The 22,656-nt window shown below is 47.0% G+C and overlaps 1 protein-coding gene across 3 annotated transcripts; it reads right to left on the bottom strand.

The window, feature by feature from the left end:
* Positions 1–50: 50 nt before the first annotated feature.
* Positions 51–22,034, bottom strand: LOC142899180 (protein arginine N-methyltransferase 8-B). 3 transcript variants are annotated; one of them, XM_076042656.1, is made up of 10 exons: positions 21,555–22,034; positions 16,581–16,826; positions 15,183–15,338; positions 11,350–11,413; positions 10,651–10,793; positions 10,110–10,197; positions 8,281–8,396; positions 3,968–4,118; positions 1,105–1,226; positions 51–502 (listed from the first exon to the last, which is right to left on the bottom strand). In XM_076042656.1, exons 1-10 carry the CDS (start codon positions 21,621–21,623, stop codon positions 419–421), a joined length of 1,239 nt encoding a protein of 412 aa, XP_075898771.1. In that variant the 5' UTR covers positions 21,624–22,034; the 3' UTR covers positions 51–418. The 3 variants fall into 3 exon arrangements, with proteins under 3 accessions (XP_075898771.1, XP_075898773.1, XP_075898774.1); XM_076042658.1 differs by having other exon boundaries at positions 16,581–16,823; XM_076042659.1 differs by lacking the exon at positions 21,555–22,034 and adding an exon at positions 18,606–18,779.
* Between the last annotated feature and the right edge of the window lie 622 nt (positions 22,035–22,656).

Genomic DNA, 22,656 nt, shown 5'->3' with positions numbered 1-22,656 from the left:
TCTAAATCCCCCTTACACCCAAGATTCTGAAGGGAAAAAAAAAAAATCAGCGAATCACATGGAGGGTGGCACAACACTCACGTCTAAACACGACAATCAGTAACATTCATCAAGAAAACGGAACGCGTCCCTGGCGGCCTTGACTAGGTCAGTTGTAACATTCAGGGACTGTTATAACAGTCGGCACCAGTGACTTCTTCTACATCTTTAAAGACAGTAGCAGTGTTTTGCCAGAGGGGCCGTGTCTCGCTCTCACGCTCTATTCTTTTGAAACCCTCCCACGCTGCCGGGGTCAGAGGAGGCTCTCTCCTCCTCCTCCTCCTCCTCCTCTTCATCTCCTCCCAGCGATTGTACTCCGGTCAGCCATTGCGCAAGGTTTGCCCCTTTCCCTTACTCCTCCCCAACGCCTCAGGCAAACCTAACGCATCTTGTAGTCGTGGGCAATGGCCGCTTCACACAGCTGGCCTTTGAAATCCAGCTCGAAGGTGAAATCCAAATCGCGCTGCAGGGGAGAAAGAGAAGGCAGAAAAGAGAGGGAAAAAGAGAGAGATGAGTGAGAGAAAGGAGGGCTGAGGTCTCTCGGGAGCAGAGCGGAGCGGGGCGTCTGTGTTAGACAACAGGAGGGAGTGATGGATGGAGAGGACAAGGTCAGGGATCTGTGTGTGTGTGTGTGTGTGTGTGTTTGTCTGGGAGTCAGTGAGGAGGAAACAGAACGGCAAACAAGGCTCGTCGTTGGGGCTGAAATCACACCGTGTTTGATGGAAGGCAATGACGCTGGGACGCTGCTGTAAACAGGCCCAGTGTGTAATGTTTGGCTTGATTTATGGTTTTGATATTGCTAAAAGTTTAATATACTGCCCATAAATACGTTAATAAAAGTGTATAGTCCCAGTAGAATAAAAGTCATTTGGTTTTCCTACCCTTAAATTGGTTCTAATATACACACACACACACATATATGTGTCGGCCACCGTAAGTCAAAGGGGAATGAGAATGACGGAGGAAGACGCCGCAATCTAAAATGTAAAAAACAAAACAAAAAAAACAAAACAATATCGACGCTCGGAGTGCTGAGCAGCTGCAGAATTTTTCAAACACACTCACGGCGTTTTTCTCATTGGGCTTCATGGCGACGCTCCCGCTGATCTCCTCCCCCCGGCGCACCGTCAGGTAGTCCTCCAGGTAGAAGACCGTCTGCTTCCAGTGGGTGTACGGGGCGTCTGGGGCTGCGACACACACACACACACACACACACACACACACACACACACACACACACACGCACATCTCACGTCAAACTGTGTCAAACTGATGCTATTCGGTAACTCTCGTGTGTTACGGAAAGAGCGTAAACGAGGCAGCGCCCTCTCCGACGTCACAAAGGGCCTCTCTCTGGACACTGTGTTTTAGAACACAGCTCCAGTGAACAGAATTAGTTAAGGATGGACGTGTTATGAAATGTGTTAATAAAGTTATTCTCCATAGTTTATTCTTTTCACGTCGTATAATATACACTTGGATGCGTTGCTCCCATTGTCGAATATTACGGTAGAATTTTTTTTAACCAATCATATTTCAGCTAGCTTGTGTTGCCGGGTGCCGAGGAATCTGCCTAAGGCCTTCAGAACAGAGATTGAAGGCTCCTGTCCGCTCTAAGTGAACTCAGTCCGTTGCGACAGCTAAATCAGACCTCGAGTCTGCGCCAACATGTTCAATAGTTTAAGAACTTAACAGTTCAATAGTTTGTTTCGTTCTCGCCTCGTTGGTCTCTCGGAAGACAAAGACGTCCGCCCGTTGCAAGAAATATCAACCAAAGTCTAGCGACACAAGAAACACTCAGAGTGAAGACGTCGGCATTTCAATCTCGACATTGAAGGTGAGAAGCTCCGCGGGGGATTTCTCTCAGCCAGACCAGACTCAGCTTGTTCCTGCTTGGAATTTCTATTGAGCCAAAACTCACTTCTTTTTTTTTTATCGCAGCAGCACAATGCTAATGTTTTTGCAGAGGTCAAGAGGTGGCCGTCGGTCCGCCGTGAGATGAAAACACTCCGGTCTAACTCTTGTTGCTACGTCCAGAATAAAGTTGAGTATTTCAGACTGTCGGGGTGTTTCGTGATGCGCTTTGCGTTCGAAAAGGTGCCACATCAATAAATAATGGACAGACCGTTTGTGCACTTGTTGTGAAGTTTGGCAAAGAAAACATCTCTGAGTTGCAGACGTGTGCCGAGCTCTTGTTGTGAACCAGGTGTGGCGCAAAAAGAAAACTTTGCTTCGCTTTTCGAATTTGAGATGACGGCAGCCTTCGGAGCCGAAGGCAGAACAGTGCAAGGCTGAGCTTTTGACTTCTCAGGAGATTTTTTTTTTTTTTTTTTTTCCTTGACTCAACCTTCCTTCAATCAATTGTCACTTCCCGTCTTCCTCGTGTGCATTCACTCGCTTCAAAATCCGTGTGCCCGTTTCGATTTTTTTTTTTTTCCCCCTCTGCCAAAGAAATGCTGCGAGGAGCTGCTCGGCGGTCCCGCCCCGCGGCAGGACACTCGGGCCAATATTCAGAAGGTCACTGGCCTTAAAATTGAATTCCTGCCAGCTGCTCGGTGGCTCCGACTTTTCAGGCGACCTCTTTTGGAGTCTGTCGACTGAAGGCTCTGCCAAACAAGACCGCTGCATTTTGCAACGGTTCAGTAGAGCAACGGACAAAGTTGTGTGCAGTGCAGGCTATTTTGGTCCTGTGTGGGCTGTGGAGTATTACTGAAATATTGCTAGCTACCACCAGGGGTCAGTCAGACACAAATATTAAAACGCGCTCCCCCCTCTACTCAAGTTCATTCAACAAACCAGTCACGTTTTGGAGAGTGTGGTTACTGTGATTGGTAGAAAGTAGAGAAATACAAACATGCATCCTGAATTTTCATCACACAGTGTGTTTCAGTCCCATTTTAAACCTTTTTTTTTTTTTTTTTTTTACTTCAGTCTCTCAACTGAGGGTTTGGATTTCAGGCCAACAGTAAATGGTTCCACAGAAAACGTAGGTCCACAATTATCTCTAATTTATGTGACGCACATTAAAATCCGTTTCGTGTTCCCAGAATTTCACTCCCTGGCAGTGAGGTATGAGCTGTTCGATAACACATTTTCATTCGGCGATCACACTCATTACCCAAACAATAAAAAAAATAAAATAATAATATTAATAAAAATACTTTCCAACTCTACTGTCGATGCTGTTAATAAAGTCATCGCGGTGATAATAAATAAATTGATAAATACATTTTTGTGACAAGATCATTTCATCAGCATCTTTCCATGTAAAAAAATAAATAAAGTGTCGCCCTACATTTCGTGGTATTTTACTGTAAACTACATTTGATTTATTTGTTTGTATATTTGAAAATATTTTTCAATGTACATTTTATTCTTATATGCTTTGAACCTTATTCTGTAAAGTGTCTGAGAACTTTGAAAAGCAATCTATAAATAAAATGTATCATTATCATTATCATTATTATCATTATCATTATTATTATTATTATTATTATTATTATTATTATTATTATTATTATTATTATTATTATTATTACATAGTGCATTATATCATGAGTAGGGGCCATTTTGGACAAAGTCAGTGCGTTAGTGTGTGTGTGCTGCACCATGAGGAGGCAGACAGACTCATCCAGTGCCTCGCCACTCTTGTTTCTTTTCCAAAGGAGAGAGCATTGTTCCTATAATAGTGCAATTATCTCCTCCATGGCAAGCTGCGAGGTTGCCCGGCATGGAGAATATACGTCAATATGGAGGTTGAGAGCATCCACAGCATCAGTATCCAATATCCACTTTCCACCGTGCTGCGTTCAAGGCTGTATTGAGGGAGCCAATCAGTTTGTGACTCAAGCTGCAAGCATCGCTGAGGTGTTTGCGCCCCCGTGATTCAGACGGCGGGGGAACGCGTGTTGCCGCGCGAGGCTCTCACCCGTGGAGAAGCTGGTCTTCTTGTGACACTTGGTGAACTCGATGTGGAAGTAGGTGACCAGCGCGTGGATGTAGTCGTTCCTCTGGATCTGCAGGCAGAAGGTCGAGGTGAAGGACAGGTCCTCGCTCTTCACCGTGTAGATATCCACCTCCTGCACGGGGGTCAACAGACGGCACACGTGACTCGCATTTCCCTGATTGCATTTTGTGCATTTGGTGTTAACATTTGCCAAACGGTTACTCTGAAACTCCCCCTTAATTGCCGTAAATCCATCAAAGCATGCAGAAAATGAATGGCAGCTTGAGATTAATGTTCATTTATTGCCTTAATTAGTACAGTGTGTAATTTGCTGTTAAAAAATAATAAAGCTTGCATGGAGCTACACCTTGACTGGTCAGCAGTTTATCTGGCAGCGTTAATGAACGCACTAGAAAAAAAACAACAACGTTTTTAACATTCTTGCGGGATTAAAGACGGCCTAATACTTCAATTAGTATGCTGCACATATGCTGGCAGCTTTATTTTGCTTCCTAGAGCCAAACTAGATGAACTGTGTCCTTTCAGCGCAGCTTCATTCTTTTAAATGCAAGAGGACCAAACATCTCGAATGTTTAAAATTTTCCTTTAACAGTACTTACTTCACTTTATGACCTCAACCTGACATTTTGTAGTGGCAGTGACTTGATATATATTTTCAGCCATACACAATAAACCTCCATTGTAAAGTTAGCAATGGAGAGTGAGGCCAGAGAGCGTGGTGAGGATTTCTTTGGCTGCAGAGGCGCTGGAACAGCTTGTTTTGCACTTCGCTTCGCCTCCTTGTGACACTGTGGCTTAAAGTACAGATGAAGTGCAGCAAGCGGTCTTGCTACTAAACAGGCAGTCTAGCAACTATATTGTTGTGTCCTTCAGAGTTTCTCAGCGAGACTTTTTACCGACTGCTCGAGATTGTTTTTCACTGAGGGGAACCGCCAAGTGGCTGACTTTAGAAAAAAAGAAAATGCCTTTTTGCACTTGGGATTAGCCACATTGGACAACGGCTGCGTTTCTCGTGAACAAATTCATTTAAGCAAGGCTGCAGCTGAAGCTTACAGTGAGCTGATCCCTCGCTCTGCACACAACACGCTTCTTTTGCTTTTCTTTTGCGGTTGTCCTTCTCGACCTGAATGGTAACAAGAGCTTTCCTGGAGCGCTTGAATCTAATTAGGGCTGTTAAGTCAGACTACAGTCAGTAGACCGGGCTCCTGAGCTTAATGTCCAACATATTCATTGATTTTCTGTCTTGTATTTTCACGGGTAGTGCAGATTGAAGGCCTCTCCTCTCTCTCTCAGCCATAGCCGCTCCTCACTTTCTGCCCCCTCTGTCCTGATTTCACAGGTAAAGTGTCTCGAGAGCTGTGTCTGTTAATTCCTGTTTTTTTGGCTTGGCAAAAGAAGGAATGACCATCACGTTTGTTGGGATATTAAAATTGGCATCAGCCTTATTGCGTTTTCCTGAACATGTAGAATTCTAGAACTGTCTGTAGGTACTGTTTAGGACAAGAAGGTGGACGGACACCTGGGTTTTAGCAGAAAACCACAACACTTTAATGTCTTTCCAGATTGTGTCCTCGGCTTCGACTGCTGCGCTGCGGCTAACCTGAGATCTGCAGCGTGCTCTGGGAAAAAAATCATGCAGGCAGAAGAGTGATAATCTAGTTTTGGGTGGCACCGGTGCCAATAAAGATTTCACAGCTTGTTTTTGGGCTTTGGTGCCAGATGGAGGAAGGGAAGCCTTATGCCTGCTGGTGGTAAAAAAATCACTGGGTTCCCACCTTCTGTGTTTGGAAGAAAGGCTGATGCACGCGCTCCGTTCAAGCAAACAATTAACTTTGCTGGAAAGTTAATAGACGTGATTAAATGCATGGTGCCGTTTATCGGCCAGCAATTAGCCTGAAACAACAATTAAAAAAATAAAATAATCTGCGCCACGATGCGGGTTATTCATCTAAAGCGACCAATTCTTCTTTGATCAGTGTTATCGAAACCGTCTAACATTAACCTGGAAAATCAGATGAAAAGGTGCCATCTGTGGGATTTATTTCATCCATCCATCTGGGAATGACCCCATAAAATGCAAACAAACGCTCCCTTTCAAAGCAGTGAACGCTGATTTTTACCGGATGCTGGTAACATATCTCCCCATTGGTTCGGGGCCACGATGTTTAGCGCTGTTTCTCGAAGCTCTTGTTAAAGCCAATGAGGAGATACAAACCTTTAGTGCAGTTCTCATGTCCTGCAGTGTTCATGACAAAAAAGAAGCCAGATTGCTAGACTACAATATTTAGAGTCGACCCCATACCAAATTAATACTAATACAATACCAATACTTTTTTTTTTTTGATGAAAGTGAATGTATTCCCAAAATTGTATCTGAATGAATTTTCACAACCTTAAAGTGTTTTTGAAATTTCCTTTTTTATATTTGCCCACATCTTTCAGTGCCTTTCAAGCACAAGTTTTCATAAAGAGCTGCTTGTTGTTTGCCTTCCATTCATTATTTTTTTTCTGCTCGAAATTAAGTTGCAGTCATTTCATGAGACAGGGTAAAAAAAAAACATTTTATTCCATCCTAATTAGGAAACTCTGTAGTTGTTTAAATATAGCAATCAATACAAATGCAATATCTAGATACAAATCTCAAGTATCGATCTTATTACAATCACAGTGATCAATACCAATACTGGAATAGGTATCGATATTTTTGGTATTTGGATCGATACGCTCGCTGCTATTCCTGGCTGTAACTCCGCCCCCTCAGTCCTCTGCGGACTCTGATTGGTCCCAGTCATATTCCGACTATCTAAAACTCATTCATGCGAAAGCTTTGTAGAAAAAAAATTGTCAAGAGTAAAGACTTGAAATCTCATCAATCCAGCAGCTTAGCACTGTCACAATGGGACTTTGCTTTGGGTACATTGGGGCAGGTTCGCTCGGTGATCCTGAAAGAAGCGAGGAGCAGCTCCATCGATAGACGGTGTTTCTCCGTTTGTTTAAATAAAAACCAGGAGATGATCCCTCTGCCCGGCTCTGTGGCTCATTTCAACGGGATCATTTCCAGATATCAAAGGGAGCAAAACGACAGAGTGCGCCAACAGCCGGCGTAGCCTCCGCCGAGGTGATGATCAAAAGGCAATATTCCCTCTAATGCGCGTCGTCTAATCAGCGGCGGCCCGAGGTCACCGCGACAAGGAGTCCAATCAGGGCGGGGCGAGACAGGGGCCGGCGTTGGCATGCCGGGCACGGCGGCAGTGGTGGCGGCGGCGGCGGCGGCTGCACGCCAAGGTCACACTCGCACAGCAGCCACACACCGCCAGACCAGCGCCGGCCGATCAGTCACCGCCACTACTTTAATGTATATCGGAGTGTTCATCATCGACTTGTAAATTGTAGCGTTTACCACGCAGCGCTAAGCCGGGGGAACATTTTATGTCGCAATCATTCCCGTCGGCTGATTTATTAAAAGTGAAACGTAGTTTTACAGTAGAGCGAAGCTTCAAAAGGACACGTTTTATTCTGATCTGCAACCGTTTCCCGGTCGGAGTTGTGCAGAAAATGTCTGGAAAGGCTCTCCGATCCGTTTGCCCTCCACTGCATGATGTCCAACATGAGCCCTGGTCGTCATGTTTCCATTTTTTTTTTTTTTTTCAAACAGTTGGCATGCGTAAAGTCTGGAAACAGGCTTTAAACTCCTGAGCAAAAAGCTTCCAAATGGGAATTCTTCCCAAATTATTTTCCAAGAGGAATTCAGAAAACCCCAGCGGCTACATCACTGTAAATCAGAATATTGAGCTCGGGGTGATAAAGTATGCTCTGTGAAGACGTCCACAGTTCTCCCTAAAGTCATGAGTCTTGAAAGTTATTCCAAAATTCCGTTGCAGCGAACAGACTGAGATTTGTACACTGTGTCTCCATAACCTCATAGACCAGCGGCTCCTCTCAGCCGTTTGTAATCATGTGTGTTTGTTTGCTTGGCTCTGCCTTCTTGCTAAAACCGGTGCCTTCCAGTGTTGGAAAGTGGATAGAGCGAAAACACACCTAAGCCGGTGGCGTCAGAAGGGAAGATCAAACACCACCAATCAGGGAGTTGTATCATTGCCCTTTGTGACATCACAGAAGGTGTCCAGAGTTGTGTACTTTAGCATAGACCCCATGAACAAGGCTATGCCAGAAAAGTGGTGAGCACGCAGATCTTTGCCGGAAAACTTGTAAAGTGGATTTTGTTGTTTGGATATTCTTGAAGCTGAGGCAGCGACTGCCGCTCCTTCACTCACCTTGATGAGGCAGGAGTTGGTCACCACCTGTTTGGAGTCGACCACGTCCACCAGCGGCTCCTTTATGGCCACGTTACGGATGCAGGTCATATCGAAGCCGTACACGTTTTCCCACCCTGGTGAACAAAACACATTGACTCCGCGTTATCTCCACTTTACTTCCAATTGTGGGAGTTCAAACAGATGGTCCGCAGCTACTTCTGGGTCTTCTGGGCGGAAAAGTCCCGGCTTTGCACCTCAAAGGAAGCCAGACCTTCTATCATTTTAGGAAAATAGTTCCCTTGGGCAGATGAAAGTGGCATTATATCTTGGATTATTGGTAAACAAGAGCCTTTTTCTCGAGAGCGCCTCTCCTCTCCTCGCCCTAATATGTCCACGTTGCCTATTGAGGAGCTCCCGCATGCATTATTCATGCTACTCCTTAAGATAGTGTGAGAGCAAAACATCTCCATCATGACCCAAAATGAGGGAGCTGCTCGAGTGAGTCGGGAAGCCACTGATAATGAACAGGTCATAAACTCCCGGGGGGGGTTTACTTTTTTTTTTTAATGTACTGCATTTAAATTGCAGGCTTCACAAAGAGTGCAGCCCTGTGAAGCTCTAATGAAGGCTGGAGGGTGTCGAAGCACCGCAGGGCTTCAGGAGGGCATTGAAAGTCATCTCTGGCCGACTTGACCGCCAACCTCTGCTCACATGCGTTCAGTCTTCACGTGCACCACTGACCTCTAAAAGTTCCCGCCAACGACTAAATGCTAACTAGACGTCAACTGCAAAGAGTGGCAAACTTCTTTTCGCTTTGTTGGGTTGCGATACGTGCCTTTGTTTTGTTTATGTTGTCATTTTACCTGTAATGCCCTCCGCTGTAGTCCACTGCATTCAGTGCACTTGAAGCAAACTGTTAGTTACTTTTTAGGCAGAACAGAGTTTGCTTCTTTGATCCTCACTGGTGTTTGACCGCATATCCACACCAAGCAGGCGCCCTGGTCTGAAGCTCTCTTGCTTGTCCTCTAAAGCTCCAGAAAAAACATTACACATGGCTGATGTTGCATGTTGCACTGGTAGGAATTCTGTAGTGAGCCGGCTAAACTATCAGTGATGTGATTTGCCCACTTGAAGAAGATAGACTTGGGTTTTTTGAATTCAATTCAATTCAATTCAACTGAAAGCCTTTATTGTCATTGTACTTTTCAGAACAACGCAGTTCAGCGTGCAACTCCACTTGGTACAAAAAATAGATATAAAGAAATTGCACAATAAAATACACTAATTTGTATTTGGAAGCTGAATTTGTATTGTCCTGCGATGAACTGGCTACTTGTCCAGGGTGTCACCCTGCCTTCGCCCGAAGACAGCTGAGATAGGCTCCAGCAGACCCCCGTGACCCTGAATAGGAATAAGCGGGTATAGAAGATGAATGAATTAATTAATTTGTATAGTGTCATTCCCTTCACACAGGGTGAAGTATCCAAAAATCTGTTTGGCCGCTCCTTTGTGCTGCATTTCCAAAAAAGTGCTGTAGAGGGCTGAAGGCCAATGGCCGATGGCCAGACGTCTGCATTAGGGAGTTGCACTTTTGAGATACGACACGCCCGCATGCACTCTGCAGAGCACAGCCACTGTGGTGGGTTTGCAGTCAGACGATACGGAGAAGGGCAGGCTTGTTGACGGCTAATTACAATTAGCGACCCCTCTGCTCCGCCTGACAGAAAGTTCAGACTTATTAGCGGAGCGGCAAAGGCCTCTGAACGTGCAGGTCTGCCTGCAACTGCGCGAGGGGATGCCTGATGTCTGGTACACACACAAACATCCGACTCTCCCTCTGTACTCACAGTGGATTTTGTAGTCCTTGTACTGCCTGTCCTCTATGGCCACCACATACAGAGAGGCTCGGTCAGGAAACATTAATCCACCCGGTTTCTGTCGGGGCGAAGAGAGAAAAAACAGTCACTATAAAAGGGTTGTAAGAGGAAAAACCTGTTACTGTTTCTTTTATTGTTTTGCTGCATCCTCTCATAAAGAGCTTGATTCATAATACACATTGAATTTGGTCGCATATTAACATGTACAAGTAAACCGCTGTGCGGAGCCCAGTTAACATCATCATCATCATCATCATCATCCTCATCATCCTCATCATTGTCAGTGCATTCAGTCAGGGCCACTTGCTGATCATTAAACTTGCACGGTTTGGATCAAATCGCCGCCTGATGCTCGTGCAAATAATCTTTCCCCCCACCCCCCCCACCATACCATCGTACTAAAACCAAATAACGTGCTTCCAAATTCCCGATCACGCAAAGTTCCCTTTTTTGGCGTATTTATTTTCCGCATGAGCTTCACATCCGTAGCCACGCGTCAACGGCGTCGTACCAGCCACTTGTCCCGCGCGAAGATGACGGTGTTGAGCATGGACTCGTAAAAGAGGCAGTAGCCCATCCACTCGGAGATGATGATGTCCACCTCGTCGACGGGGAGCTCCACCTCCTCCACCTTCCCTTTGAAGATGGTGATCACTGCAAACACAGGCGCGCCGGTTCACTCCTCACAGTCCTTGTTCCTTCCATGTCACTGCGGTTCCTAAAAACGTGTCGATTAATTCGCTCGTGCGGAGCGGAGTCTCTGCTATCCACCGTCCGCAGCTGTTGTTACCTCGGAGCTTTGATTAACAGACTTTAATTTTTACTCACACAAGTGATTAATGTGTCTGCCAGAGTGATGTGAGCACCTTAACCGTCTTAACAGAGACGGTTATCTCTGCTCACTTACTCTACAAATATTCTAAAAGGAATTTGCTTTGGCTTGACAGCCGGACGGCCTCGTTAGAGGAACTCTAAATTTGCAGAGGCACTATGTAAAAACCATTAAATGCGTTGGGGCGTGTTTGCGCCGATAAAATATTAACTCGATGGTGCATTTTAAAATAGAGTGATGAGTGCCGCCTTGTCCGCCCAATCTCAGTCCGAAGCAGCGGGATTGTATGCAACCAGCAACTCATCCTTCGCCTTCATCTGCCGGATGAGGTGCAACCGACGTCGGAGTGAAGGGAGCACAGGCAGCCGCAGATCTTACCGCTGTCGAGGTGGTTGGACTTGATGATCCTCTCTGAGTACTCGGAGATACTGGAGCATTCGATCTGCCGACAAGGAAGGAAAATGAATGAATCGCTGCGATGCGTTTTTGGTTTGACGTCGCGGACGGAGAGTCTGCTTCTAATGAGATAACACTCTGTGCTGCCGACACGTTAAGATGCTGTGAGTACCTCCGAAAAAACGTTGTCACCGTTCACGCACGTCGGAAAACTCTCAGATGAAAAAACAGCCTCTTAAGAGAAACGTCTATATAGAGAATAATTGGAGAGAGAAAAGTGAAAACAAGTCTTGTTAAAAAGTAAATACACAGTCATGAAAAAAGAACTACCCTTTGTGACATCACAAGGGGTAATGGTGCCTCCATCAGGCTAGTGACAGCCTTTCCTGGTGGCTGTGATCTGAAAGCCGGTATGACACGGGACCATTAAGACTCCAATTAAGCCCTTCAGCTGCTGCATTTGAGACGCCGTGCCTTCGCCCTCACCCTGTAAGGTTTTGTCACTCTGAATTCTTCGGATGAGTTAATTATATATATGCTGCTGCACAACTGCATACAACGAACCATCCGTGGCGTCCAGAAACAAGGTGAAAGATTCACGCGCCTTTGAATTTATTTCTTTAAAACCCCATTTTCTTTCTCTGCTTCAATGAGCCGCCTCTTTTTCTTTTCTTTTCTTTTTTTTTTTTAAAGGGTAACAATTATTTGAATTTCTGCGCTGAGGTTCAGGTTGAGCAATTAGGGCAAAAGAGTCCTTGGGCCAAGTGGACAAATTTGGCGTCGGAACCACTTTCCCAAAACTCTGCGGCTGCATCGCGCTCTGAGTACGTAATTAAGGTTCAGAATTAAGAAAGACTCGCTGGCACTGCTCTTATTAGACATTTTAAGTTATTTCAAACGGCCTAAAACGGGACACTTTGTTCATGTGTCAATTATCCGTCAGTCTTTTGGCTCGGGTCCCTTTCCTGTCTTTGTATTCCCCGTCCTGAGTTGCCAGCTCAATATATATACATATATATTTTGACTCTGCCCAGCTCGGTGCTACCGGGTAATTTATCACCAAGGCTGCGGCAATAACGGAATAACAGCCCCATAATACTCCCTCATTCGTCAGAATTAACTCTGGGCACATTCTCGTAAGCAGCTCCCAAACAAACTCGGAACATAATTTCGGTGGAAGGACTCTGTCAATACCGACCTCGTCCAGCGTCGGCCAGTCTGAGAGTATAGATTTTCCACCTGAGAGTGAGAGAGCACTCTCTCCCACCTGCCCCGGGACTTGAGCTCGTGTGCTCATTCACGCTGGTCCACCTGCTCCTCATTAAGCGGCAACCGTTGGGTGCGCAGGGTCGCTGAAAAGGTCGGAGTTGACTGAGACTAATGCGTAGAGGTCGACTGACCAAATTAAGGGAAGCCACTTGTGTATCTGTGCTTCTCTGCTTAAAGCATTAGTGTGTAATATTTGAAGATTTTTTTTTTTTTACGAAGCAACAGCAACATCAATTGGTTACATTTCAGATTGCAGCGCTCTTTCACTTAAGTCCCCTGACGGTCGCCGTACCTTCCCTCTCCCGAGCTTTCCAGTGAACTACAGCGCAAACCTAGATACCTTGTCCACCTTCTACCAGGCTTCCTTAGAAATACAGCGGTGCAAGATGGCGCTAACTAGGAGCCAGACCCTTGCTTTATGTACATGTAAATATAAGAACTGTTCTAAGGGTAGGAAAAGCAAATTACTTTAATTGTACTGTGAGTGTGCACTTTTACTCTTTTATTCATGTATTCATGGGTTTTTATCAATATAAATTTTCCACACTGGACGTTTAAGCTAAGCTAAGCTACGCTACGCTAAGTCCTGACTCCCTCCGTCTGCAGCCTCCTGTGCCGAACGCAGAAACAAAAGCCAATGCCAAAATGTAGGAACAGGTGTAAAACACGCAAATCATCGTGCGTTCGAATGTTTGATTATGAGCGTGCACGTGTGCGTGCCGATTTTGCCGGCACAATCATGGCGCCGCCGCTGAGCAGCAACACTAATTTGCAACAGTTCCACCCTGCCTGCGCGACAGGAGACAGCCGTCAGCCACATGTCCATCACAGACGCGCTGCTGCGGTGGGAGCGCCGAGACCCGGAGGTCCTGTTTACAGTCAACGGCTGGCACGCACCTCTCAGCCGGTGTCAGGAGGCCTCACTGTCACCGCCGTCTGTTACACCCGCGGGCTCTCGTTAGTCCCTGCACAGCGAGTGCAGCTTCCTCACTGCAACCCAGGTGGCACCGCTGCCGCTGCTGCTGCTGCCGCCTGTGATTTATCTTTTAGCTCCTAACTCTGTTTTGACTTTTTGTCAAGGATTTGCAGTACCTAAAGCACTACGTACAACCTCTCCGGTTTAATTGTTGATATTAACACGGCATGGTACCAAATAAGTCACTGCGGCCACTGCAGTTGTTGTCACAAGAGGACTTGCACCTCAGACCTTCGCCCACACAAAATAAAACCATAAAGGCATCCTGACAACATAGTTGTGCTCAATTTAGCAACGCCATGAGCATCTTCAAGACTTTAGCCTAATCTGAAAAACATGGTTGCATTTTCACAGGTTTGCAAAAGACAATGCTGTGCGTTTTGCTGCCTTCTGTCATTGCAGGGCCCAGCGACAGAGAACGCTCCCTCGCCGATGACTGCTCTCTACCTGCTGCGTGCTAGCGATGTTAGCATGCGCTCCCTTATGCTAAGGTCTGCTCCCCATCTGTCGGGGTTACTGACAATGTTTCAGGCTATCAGGGGAAAACATAGTCTGCTGAATGTCAGATTGAAACGTTGAAAATACTGTATTTATGTATGAAACATATTTGTTGAGTGGGAGACGTGCGCTATTTCTAGTACGCGGCCGGCTTTATGGGGTTCTGATACAGATGGCAGACACACATTTGATTCTTGGGCCAACACAGGTTATCTCTCTCACTTTAGGTAACAAGTTCCATGTGACGGTGTGGTCTCCTTGTCGGCCCTCAGCCCGACCTTGCGAGACCGTTATTCACTCGAATCTCCTTCTGCAGCTTCATGTTCGATGTGGCTGCAGCGCTGAGGGCAAGGGCAGCTAAACTGAACTGAATGCCTGGAATTTGAATCAGATTTTTATGGGAGAAGACTGACAGCGCAGAGTGTGTGTGTGTGAGTGATGAAGTGATATTTTGCCGCGGCGCGAAATGAAAGGACAGGAAAGCTCAGGTCGAAAAGGGAAAAACCAAGGTGAAGCACGAAATACGTGTCAATGAGAAGATCAGAATAAAATGCACCACTTCAAACTGAGACACAACCTCAGGAATGTCACCCATTCTGAGCTTTTTCTCCCCTTTTTTCAGTGAAATACCCTTTTACCCACTTGAATAATGTCTCTGGTGTCACACTGTCTACAGGATGCAACGAAGACCATACTTGTTGTTTCGTGTTCAAAAGCAGCTCTTTCTGAAATCGGAACGTGGATAACATGACCAATATATCATTTGTATGGTGCCGTTTCGCCGCATTAGAATCGTAATGCGATCCTCGCAACGTCTTACGTTACCCTGCTTCTGAAAGAGATACGGTCGCTCACGTGCATCTTGCTGCATCACAACTACAGAGAAAATCCCTGAGACTCGATTTGTCCATGGACAACAATTAGCTCAAATAGCAAAGAAACGAAGACCTCCACTCCAACCTGCCAACCAGTCTCACGTGATGCAGAGAGTTTGGAGATGAAATGCCTTCAGCGTGAGTATGAGATGGTTGAAATCCAGCAGCTCAGGCTCACTCCTCCTCCCCACACTCACCCCGTACACATGCTTGGCTCCAGCTTTGGCTGCAAACATGGACAGGATGCCGGTCCCGCTGCCGACGTCCAGCACTATTTTGTCCTTGAAGACGTGCTTGTTGTGGTACATGGCGTTCCTGTAGGTGAGCGTCCGCACTTCGTCCTTCAGCATCTCCTGGTCGGGCATATTTGAAATGATATCAGGGCGCTGTTGACTCAGCTAAGCCCCCGTGGAGGGCGCAAGTTTGTTTTGTTGAATTAAAAGCAGCGGGCAGCGGGGATCTGGACTGCCGGCGCTATCTGCCGCGCCGCACAGCGGCAAATAACACACAGGCCCTCACCTAATGCGAATCCGGCCCGGCGTTTTTATATTCAAACCCAGAGTTGTCTTTCTCACACAAAGCCCTTGAGCCCCGGGGGCTCAGCCTGCCTGCCTGCCTGCCTGCCTGCCTGCCTGCTTCTTTTTTCTGCCTTTGTCGCCTTTGCATGCAGGCGTGGAAGAAATATTAAGAAACAAAAGTGCAAAAAACAACAACTTGACCTACATTTCAAACACAGGAGATTCCACTGATCAGCTGGACAAGGCTCTTAATACACAGCTATTAGACTTTTCTGAGTTACTGACACAAGGCTGAAAGAAGATAATTAAGTATAATAGTGTCAAATATCAGAACCACAATTTACCCTGGCTGGTTATGCAAATTTCTGCATACTGGGAGGAAAATGTCTTTGGGAAAATGTTTTTCGATGGCTTGGCTGACTACAAACCCAAGCTATGTTACTGAGAATCCATGACAAAAAGCATTCGCTTGTTGGGCTGTTGGGGAGGCGTCGAGCAGAAGAGCAAACTACCTCAGAAGCTCAGCTTTGGAAAAGCATCAGACAGTTGTGATGAATATATTATAGTCACAGCTACTGGTCTCGGTCTTTGGCGTGTCCCCACTATGTAGTTTGAAAATCCAGCAAGCTGCTCATGTGCGAGGCTGCTAGTGGCGTTTCACAACATTAGCAAATCTCTCGGCTGCTTTGGGAATGGATCAAGATTGTGTGCACATATGAGTTTCCAACACAGTGACTCAAATGATTAACAAACTCGATTCCCCATGGTGGGTGATTTATTTAAAGAGATGTGAGATTGAAAGAATCGTACTCCCATCACCATTGCCTTCAAGCTGTGGAGCAAAATATTCCATTTCTGGAGAAATAAGCAGATAAGACAGAAACTGATGCTCAAGCGAGAAAACAATTTAAGCATAATATGGGATGATTCAGGTTGAAAGTCATACCATGCTACCTGAAAGTCTTCCTAATTATTCTCAAGGAGCTGTTCTTTTCCACGAGCAATCCGAATAAAGTTTCATCATTATTGCTGCTGCTGCTGCTGCTGCTGTGTGAGTGTCTACAGTGGCGTCGGTACCTCGTGGATGCCAAAGTGGGCGTAGGAGTCAAAGTAGTAGTCCCGCGAGGTCATCTCGTCTGGGCTGAGGAACTTGGCCATCTTGCCCCGGCCGGGGCAGGTAGGCAGGCTGGCGGCGTGAGGCGTGTGTGGCGGCCGAGGAGGCCGCGCAGCATGCTGGACGGAAGGCACAGGCTTGGGCAGCGAGGCGGGCTGCGCCGACTGCGACGGAATGATGCGGACGGGCTGAGGTGGTGGCTGCGGCTGCTGGTGCAAAAAAAAAAAAAGAACATAAAACATTTCCAGATAAATCGTGAGAATGTGTGTTTTTTTTTTAATATAGTTATATATTATTTGTAGCATTCGCTGATGATTTTTGAACAGCTATTCCTCGTTGGGTTTCCATTTGCTCCGGTGCCACGCGGCTCATCCGTCAGAGGCGGTTGGGTGAGTTCACAGAGTGCAGAACGCCCCACTGGCTCAGGAGAACATTCTGACCGCTGACAGGAAGTCAGCCTGTCTGTCAGAAGGCAGAGATGGCATGAGGGCTCTGTTCTGCACAGAAGGTACTCCCATAACGTCCTGATTATCACCTCTGAGACCCGCTGGGAAGGTCTGGCCAGGCGGAGGAGTGTGTGTGTGCGTGCGTGCGTGCGTGTGTGCGTGTGTGTGTGTGTGTGTGTGTGTGTGTGTGTGCTCGCACAGCCATGCAAGACCAGGCTTTTGCTGTGAGCACAGAGGAGAAAGACACTCCCACAATTTCAATTTGGAACAACTCTTTCTCCCAATTTCAGGCCTCTCAGAACACACTCGCCGGCCACTTTATTAGGTGCAATTCTCAATTGTCAAAAAAAACGGCTAATCAGCCAATCACATGCCAGCAACTCTTTGGATTTAGACATGGAGGAGGTGGTGGAGGCGACTTGCCGAAGGTCAAAGTGAGGATCCGAACGGGGAAGAAAGAGGGTTCACGTGACTTTGAATGCGTCAACGTGGTTGTTGGTGGCAGACGGGCTGGTCTGGTGAGATTTTCATCCAAACAACATCCAAATAATCAAGAGTTGAGTGGAGGAAAACGCCTTGTTGATATCAGAGGTCATACGTCAGAATGGGTGGACTGGTGAGAGGCCATAGGAGGGCATCAGTAACTGTGACTGAGTGTGTTTCCTCTGAGGTAGGTGACTTTCTGGAAGTGATTCAGTGCCTCTGGGTAACCTGCCAACATTCTCCTTCTCACCGCCTCCCAGCTGTTCTTTCACACCAGTCACTCATCTGCTCCCAGTCTTTTTTGTTACTGTTGTTGATTTACCGTATCATTTCTCGTTAACTTTGCTGTTTCTCCGCCCTCTTGCTGCGACCCTGTGAGGTGGTCTTTGCTCGTAGCTGTAACTAAATCAGCATTTCCACTGCACGGTTCAGGTGACACTATTCTATTTTCTCCCCTCTCCTAAACAGACACAGGTTGGATGTGGAACAGGAGCAGGAACAAAGCTCATCGGAATTGGATACGGCCACCGTGTATTTATGCCTTCCGCAAATGTGGAAGTAGAACTCGCCGAACATGAACGAGGCCACGGTGGCGCGGCCGCTAATGTGATAATCCGGCGACTTGTCCAGACTGTGACCCCGCCTTCGACCCTAAAACAGCTGGGTGCCGGATAAGCAGAGACTGAAAGGGGACTGTGCATCATTGAAAATGCTACTAATGCACATCCTGAATAATGTAGCACCACTACCTCACAAACATGCTAACATCCCAGTGATTCGCAAAATGAAACATTAAAGCAGCAGGTACAACAATGAGTAACCATAACCCTCATAAAAAGCCACGTAAAGTTCTAACTTTTGATTCAGCGTGAGTCATTTGTCTCTGTTCCGTGCATGGCATCAGATATGGGTTTCTATTAAAAACACATGAAGTCAATGAAAATTGAAATTGATAAGACCTCTAATGGGACTCGAGACAGAGCTGTGAGCCGATTTTGTTTTTGTCCTTTGCTGCCAAGTTTGATGTTTTGCTTGACTTGTGGTTGTAAGAAGACCTACTTCATGTTTTTCCACAGAGGGCATGTTGGCTTTGACGCCGCTTGCATGTAGCAGCGCCGTTCAGAAGGTACGTGGTCCTGAGAATGAGGCCAGAGGACCTTTTCCTCAAGGCATTTCTTGCGGAATTTTGTTTGGTGTCCAGAAAGAAACAAATTTCTCTTTTGGGACTTTTATTCAATCGCAGTTCCACAAGAGCCGCTAGCTTCAATAGCAATCGCGGGCATGCAAATTTCCCTGCTGTAAGATAAAAGTAGTATTTCAAAGCTCAGTCATTCTCTTATCTAGAAAACGTCCTCAGGCTTTAATGTGTCCTGCTGAGGTTCTCCCCAGAGCTGCCTTTTCACGCCGCTTTGACCGTTACATGCGTGTCAGCTCAGAATTACGTTTCCCCACTCCAGTCCGCCGACGTTCTCTGGAAAAACTGTTAGTCGCTCTCCAGCTGGCTGCCTCGGAAATATTACGCCGGTACGGAGCGGCGGCGTGCAGCCAGGTGATCGGTTCGCTCTGAGGTTTCCAAATGGGCACTTCTCGCGAGGCATCGCCTGTTTGGGATGGCTAAATTACAGCCAAGAACTTGCATGAGAGCCCAAGGTTTCAGTAGTAAAAGTTAGCGCGCTAACTCAGGCATTTTAGTAAAAAATAAAAAGATTTTGGTATTTTTTGCTCCATGTTCTGTTTCACTAATTATCAGAATTGTATGTTCTCATCTCATGGAGATTATTTAACCTGCTGCTATGTGATAAACTGAACAGATTATTACTGAACAGATCATAACAAATACAACCATTGAATGCCTTTGTTATTAACACATTTCTCGTGTACGTATCCATGAAACGAACTCAAAATGACCAAAGTTTTTGTGTATTGTAACTATTTCTGTACATAGAGACACCAGATAACTGACATATAGACTATTTTAGTAATCTGCATAGTCAACTGACAAATTAAGTGATCTGATAAAATGCCGTTCTTAATTAACCATGCAGCATTTATGAATCAGATGGGCAATAATGGAAGGTCCACATTTTTATTTAATTGTAATTCTTCCAATTCAATTGTGAGCATTTATAATTAAACCATTCAGAATTTTTCTGCTGCTTTTGGGTTTTGCCACATTTTCTCGCTCCTCTTCTCTCCCGGCTTTCCGTTGTTCATTTCGCTCCTTCCATATTGCTTCCTTTTCCTTAAATGTTGTTCGGGCTGCTTCCTCCTCCTCTTGGCTTTGTGCCTGACGTTAAGTGCATTGCGAGCTTAAAATGCAATGAACGACTAATCGAGGCAGAACATTCGCCTGGAGAAATTTTATGAACAGAAATTAAGGAATCCTTTCGGGCCCCCAAGATAACATCTTTTGCAAACGGCAAACCTGGAGACAACCAGCCCGTGTCATGTGACATGACACACTTAGGCGGGAAACCACTGCCACTGCAGCGGAAAAACTTAGCATCTTTCTGAAAAGAACTGCAGGAAAGGAAAACAAGGGGGGTGGGGGGGGAGCAGCGTGTTTGATAAACGCCTGGCCCTCGAGCCACTACTTTTTTCAAGGGTCGATAGATACAAGTCGGGGTCGCACAAGAGGTGATTAATGGCGCCGAGCTTTGACGCACAATCGATGAGGACTCTCCGAAAGTTGCTTTGCTGGGAAACTGAGTTGCCGCCGGCTGTCATTAACGGGCAGATGAGGTTTGGGTGTGAGAACAGCTGCGGTGAGCTCAGCAAAGTAGAACTGGGGATACGGGGAGTGAACACACGGCCATGAAGTCTGACTGTATGGAGAGCTCTTAGAGTGAGGCGCGGGATAGAACAATCCAAATAATTATATCATGGAAGGGGAGGGAAATAGATTCAAACACTTTGGTCTTCTGCCATTCTGCCACTTAGGAGCCTCTGAGGGGATGCTTCAAATGAGAAATGCCCCATCCATCCATCCATCCATCCATCCATCCATCCATCCCCGGAAGTATCCTCTCATTCCAGTTCTGACCTCTGACGTGAAGCCGACCGATCAAAGACTTCCTCTCGGATTGGTCCAGGCTGCACCCATTTTGAATTGCAGCGAACTTTATTTAATGAATAACGTTAGACAACACGAGGCAGCCTCCTCTGCGGGGGACCTCGGTCTTTTTGAGCGCTACTAAACGATGAGTCAGCATCAGTCTCTCCCGTCTCCTCCCCGGCAGCAGGCAGTCCACACTGTGCATGCAGATGTGGTCCATCACTCCGTCCTTAACACTGCAATGAATATATGGCAGGACGCGGGAGGGGAGGATCTTTCTTTTATCTCTCTATAGGGGGAGACAGAAAGTTGTTTCCAGCTCTTCTTTGCAGAGACTTCCAGGGGAGATGATGTGCTGACAACATTACATTTTATTATATTTTTTTGTATTTTTTGTATTTTTTTTTTTTTTTTTTTGCATGGAATTCCGCTCTGGTCACCTCCAGGTTTCCCTGCAAGGTTTGCTGCAGCACCTTGGAGAGCGCCAACTCGTCTGTCGGGAATTCGCAGGGAGTCGTCGTTGTAGTTGTTTTTTTGTTGTTTTGTTTTTTTTTAACGGAAACGCAGCTATCGGTTGTGTGACATCATGTGTCTGCTTCTGTTCTGCTAATCTTGATCGGAACACAAGAGAACAAGCACTTGTCGGAAGTCACAAACAGTCCAAACATGGTATCATGGAGAGTTGATCTGAGACGGTGCTGCTATTGCCGTTGGTTTGACTGAAAAATGTATGCGTATAGATTCGTTAAAAATAAATAAAATTACAATACACGAGCTGCCGAGTGGCAGTGTGGTCCGAGCTGCAACTTGCACCCGGTTTTAAAGCCAGGGCGCGTGCCGCAGGGACGCGCGTAAACGGCACGCGCGCTCCGGAGCCCGGACACTTCAATTGAAAAATTAGGGAAAAAAAGAAAGAAAAGAAGAAAAAAACCCGCGAGCAGGTGCCCACTTACCTCGCTGCTCTCGGACTCCGCCATCTTTCTCCTGAGCACCATGCAGCGGGACGAGTGCTTAATTCCCATAAGCGCCGGCGGGGGGAACGCGCTCACGCTCGGTCGCGGGGCAGAGAGAAGTCGCGAGGATGAGGCGTAAGTGCGGGTGGGGGTGGGGGGGGAGGGAACCAAGGGCGCGCGCCTCCTCTCCGAGTCCGACCGTTCACCTACACTCCGCCGATGCCCCCGCTGTGCGTGCGATTCTCCTCACACTGCCAAAAGTGCACCGGGTCCAAAAAATGCATCGCGGCCGGCGTCGCCACAAAGTGCGAGGAGCTCGTGGAGGTGGAGGTGCTGGTGCAGGTGGAGGGGCTCCACGGTGCCAAAGTTTGCAGCAGTCCGCCGGCGCGCTTTCCTGGGCAGCATCGCGCCGCAGCTGCAGCTGAGCCCTGGTGGTGGCGGCGGTGGCGGCGGCGGCGGCGGAGGTGGGACTCCGAGGGGGTGGGGGGGGGGGGGGGGGGGGGCGAGGAAAGAAGCAAGCGCGCTATCCGGTGGAGCCCGGCGTCTCGAAGGATTGCGGCGCTAAAAGCGGCAGATTGCCACGTCTTCACCGCTCCAGCCGCACTCCGACTGAACGACCCGCCGCCGCCGCAACATTGTTGCTAAAAATAGTCCCCGCCGCCGCACAGAGCGCAGAGACCGGCTGCGCAGTGAACGCGCCGCAGAAGTGTGCGGGCTCGCCTGAACGTGCCCGCGGATTTATTATTAACTCGTGGCACCATTAACTCCGCAGCCCCCTCCCATCACTCACACCCCTCGCGCAGTGCTGGACGCAAAGTTGTAGGGAGTGCAGACAGACAGACAGACAGACAGACAGACCTCGTGTGCACCGGTACACAGGTTCTCATCTTCTCCTCATCTCATGAATTGAGGGCAGCCCCAACATTCACACATGCTGGGAAGCCTTTTTTTTTTTTAAGGACCCATATTCTACAAATGGTGATGATGATAATCATCACCACGATAATAACAATCAATGCTAATGACCAGCTTCCCAAGCCTGTCATTGAACCCCCGACCCGCAACAAAAGCCTGCATTTTTTCCTTTTTGTTCGCTCCACTT

The sequence above is a fragment of the Nelusetta ayraudi genome, unplaced genomic scaffold (assembly GCF_046127955.1).
Source record: "Nelusetta ayraudi isolate G7.1 ecotype Tasmania unplaced genomic scaffold, CSIRO-AGI_Nayr_v1 ptg000071l, whole genome shotgun sequence".
In the NCBI taxonomy this organism is placed as follows: Eukaryota; Metazoa; Chordata; class Actinopteri; order Tetraodontiformes; family Monacanthidae; genus Nelusetta; species Nelusetta ayraudi.
The sequence above is the reverse complement of the archived record's forward strand: the minus strand, read 5'-3'. Positions and strand labels throughout refer to the sequence as shown.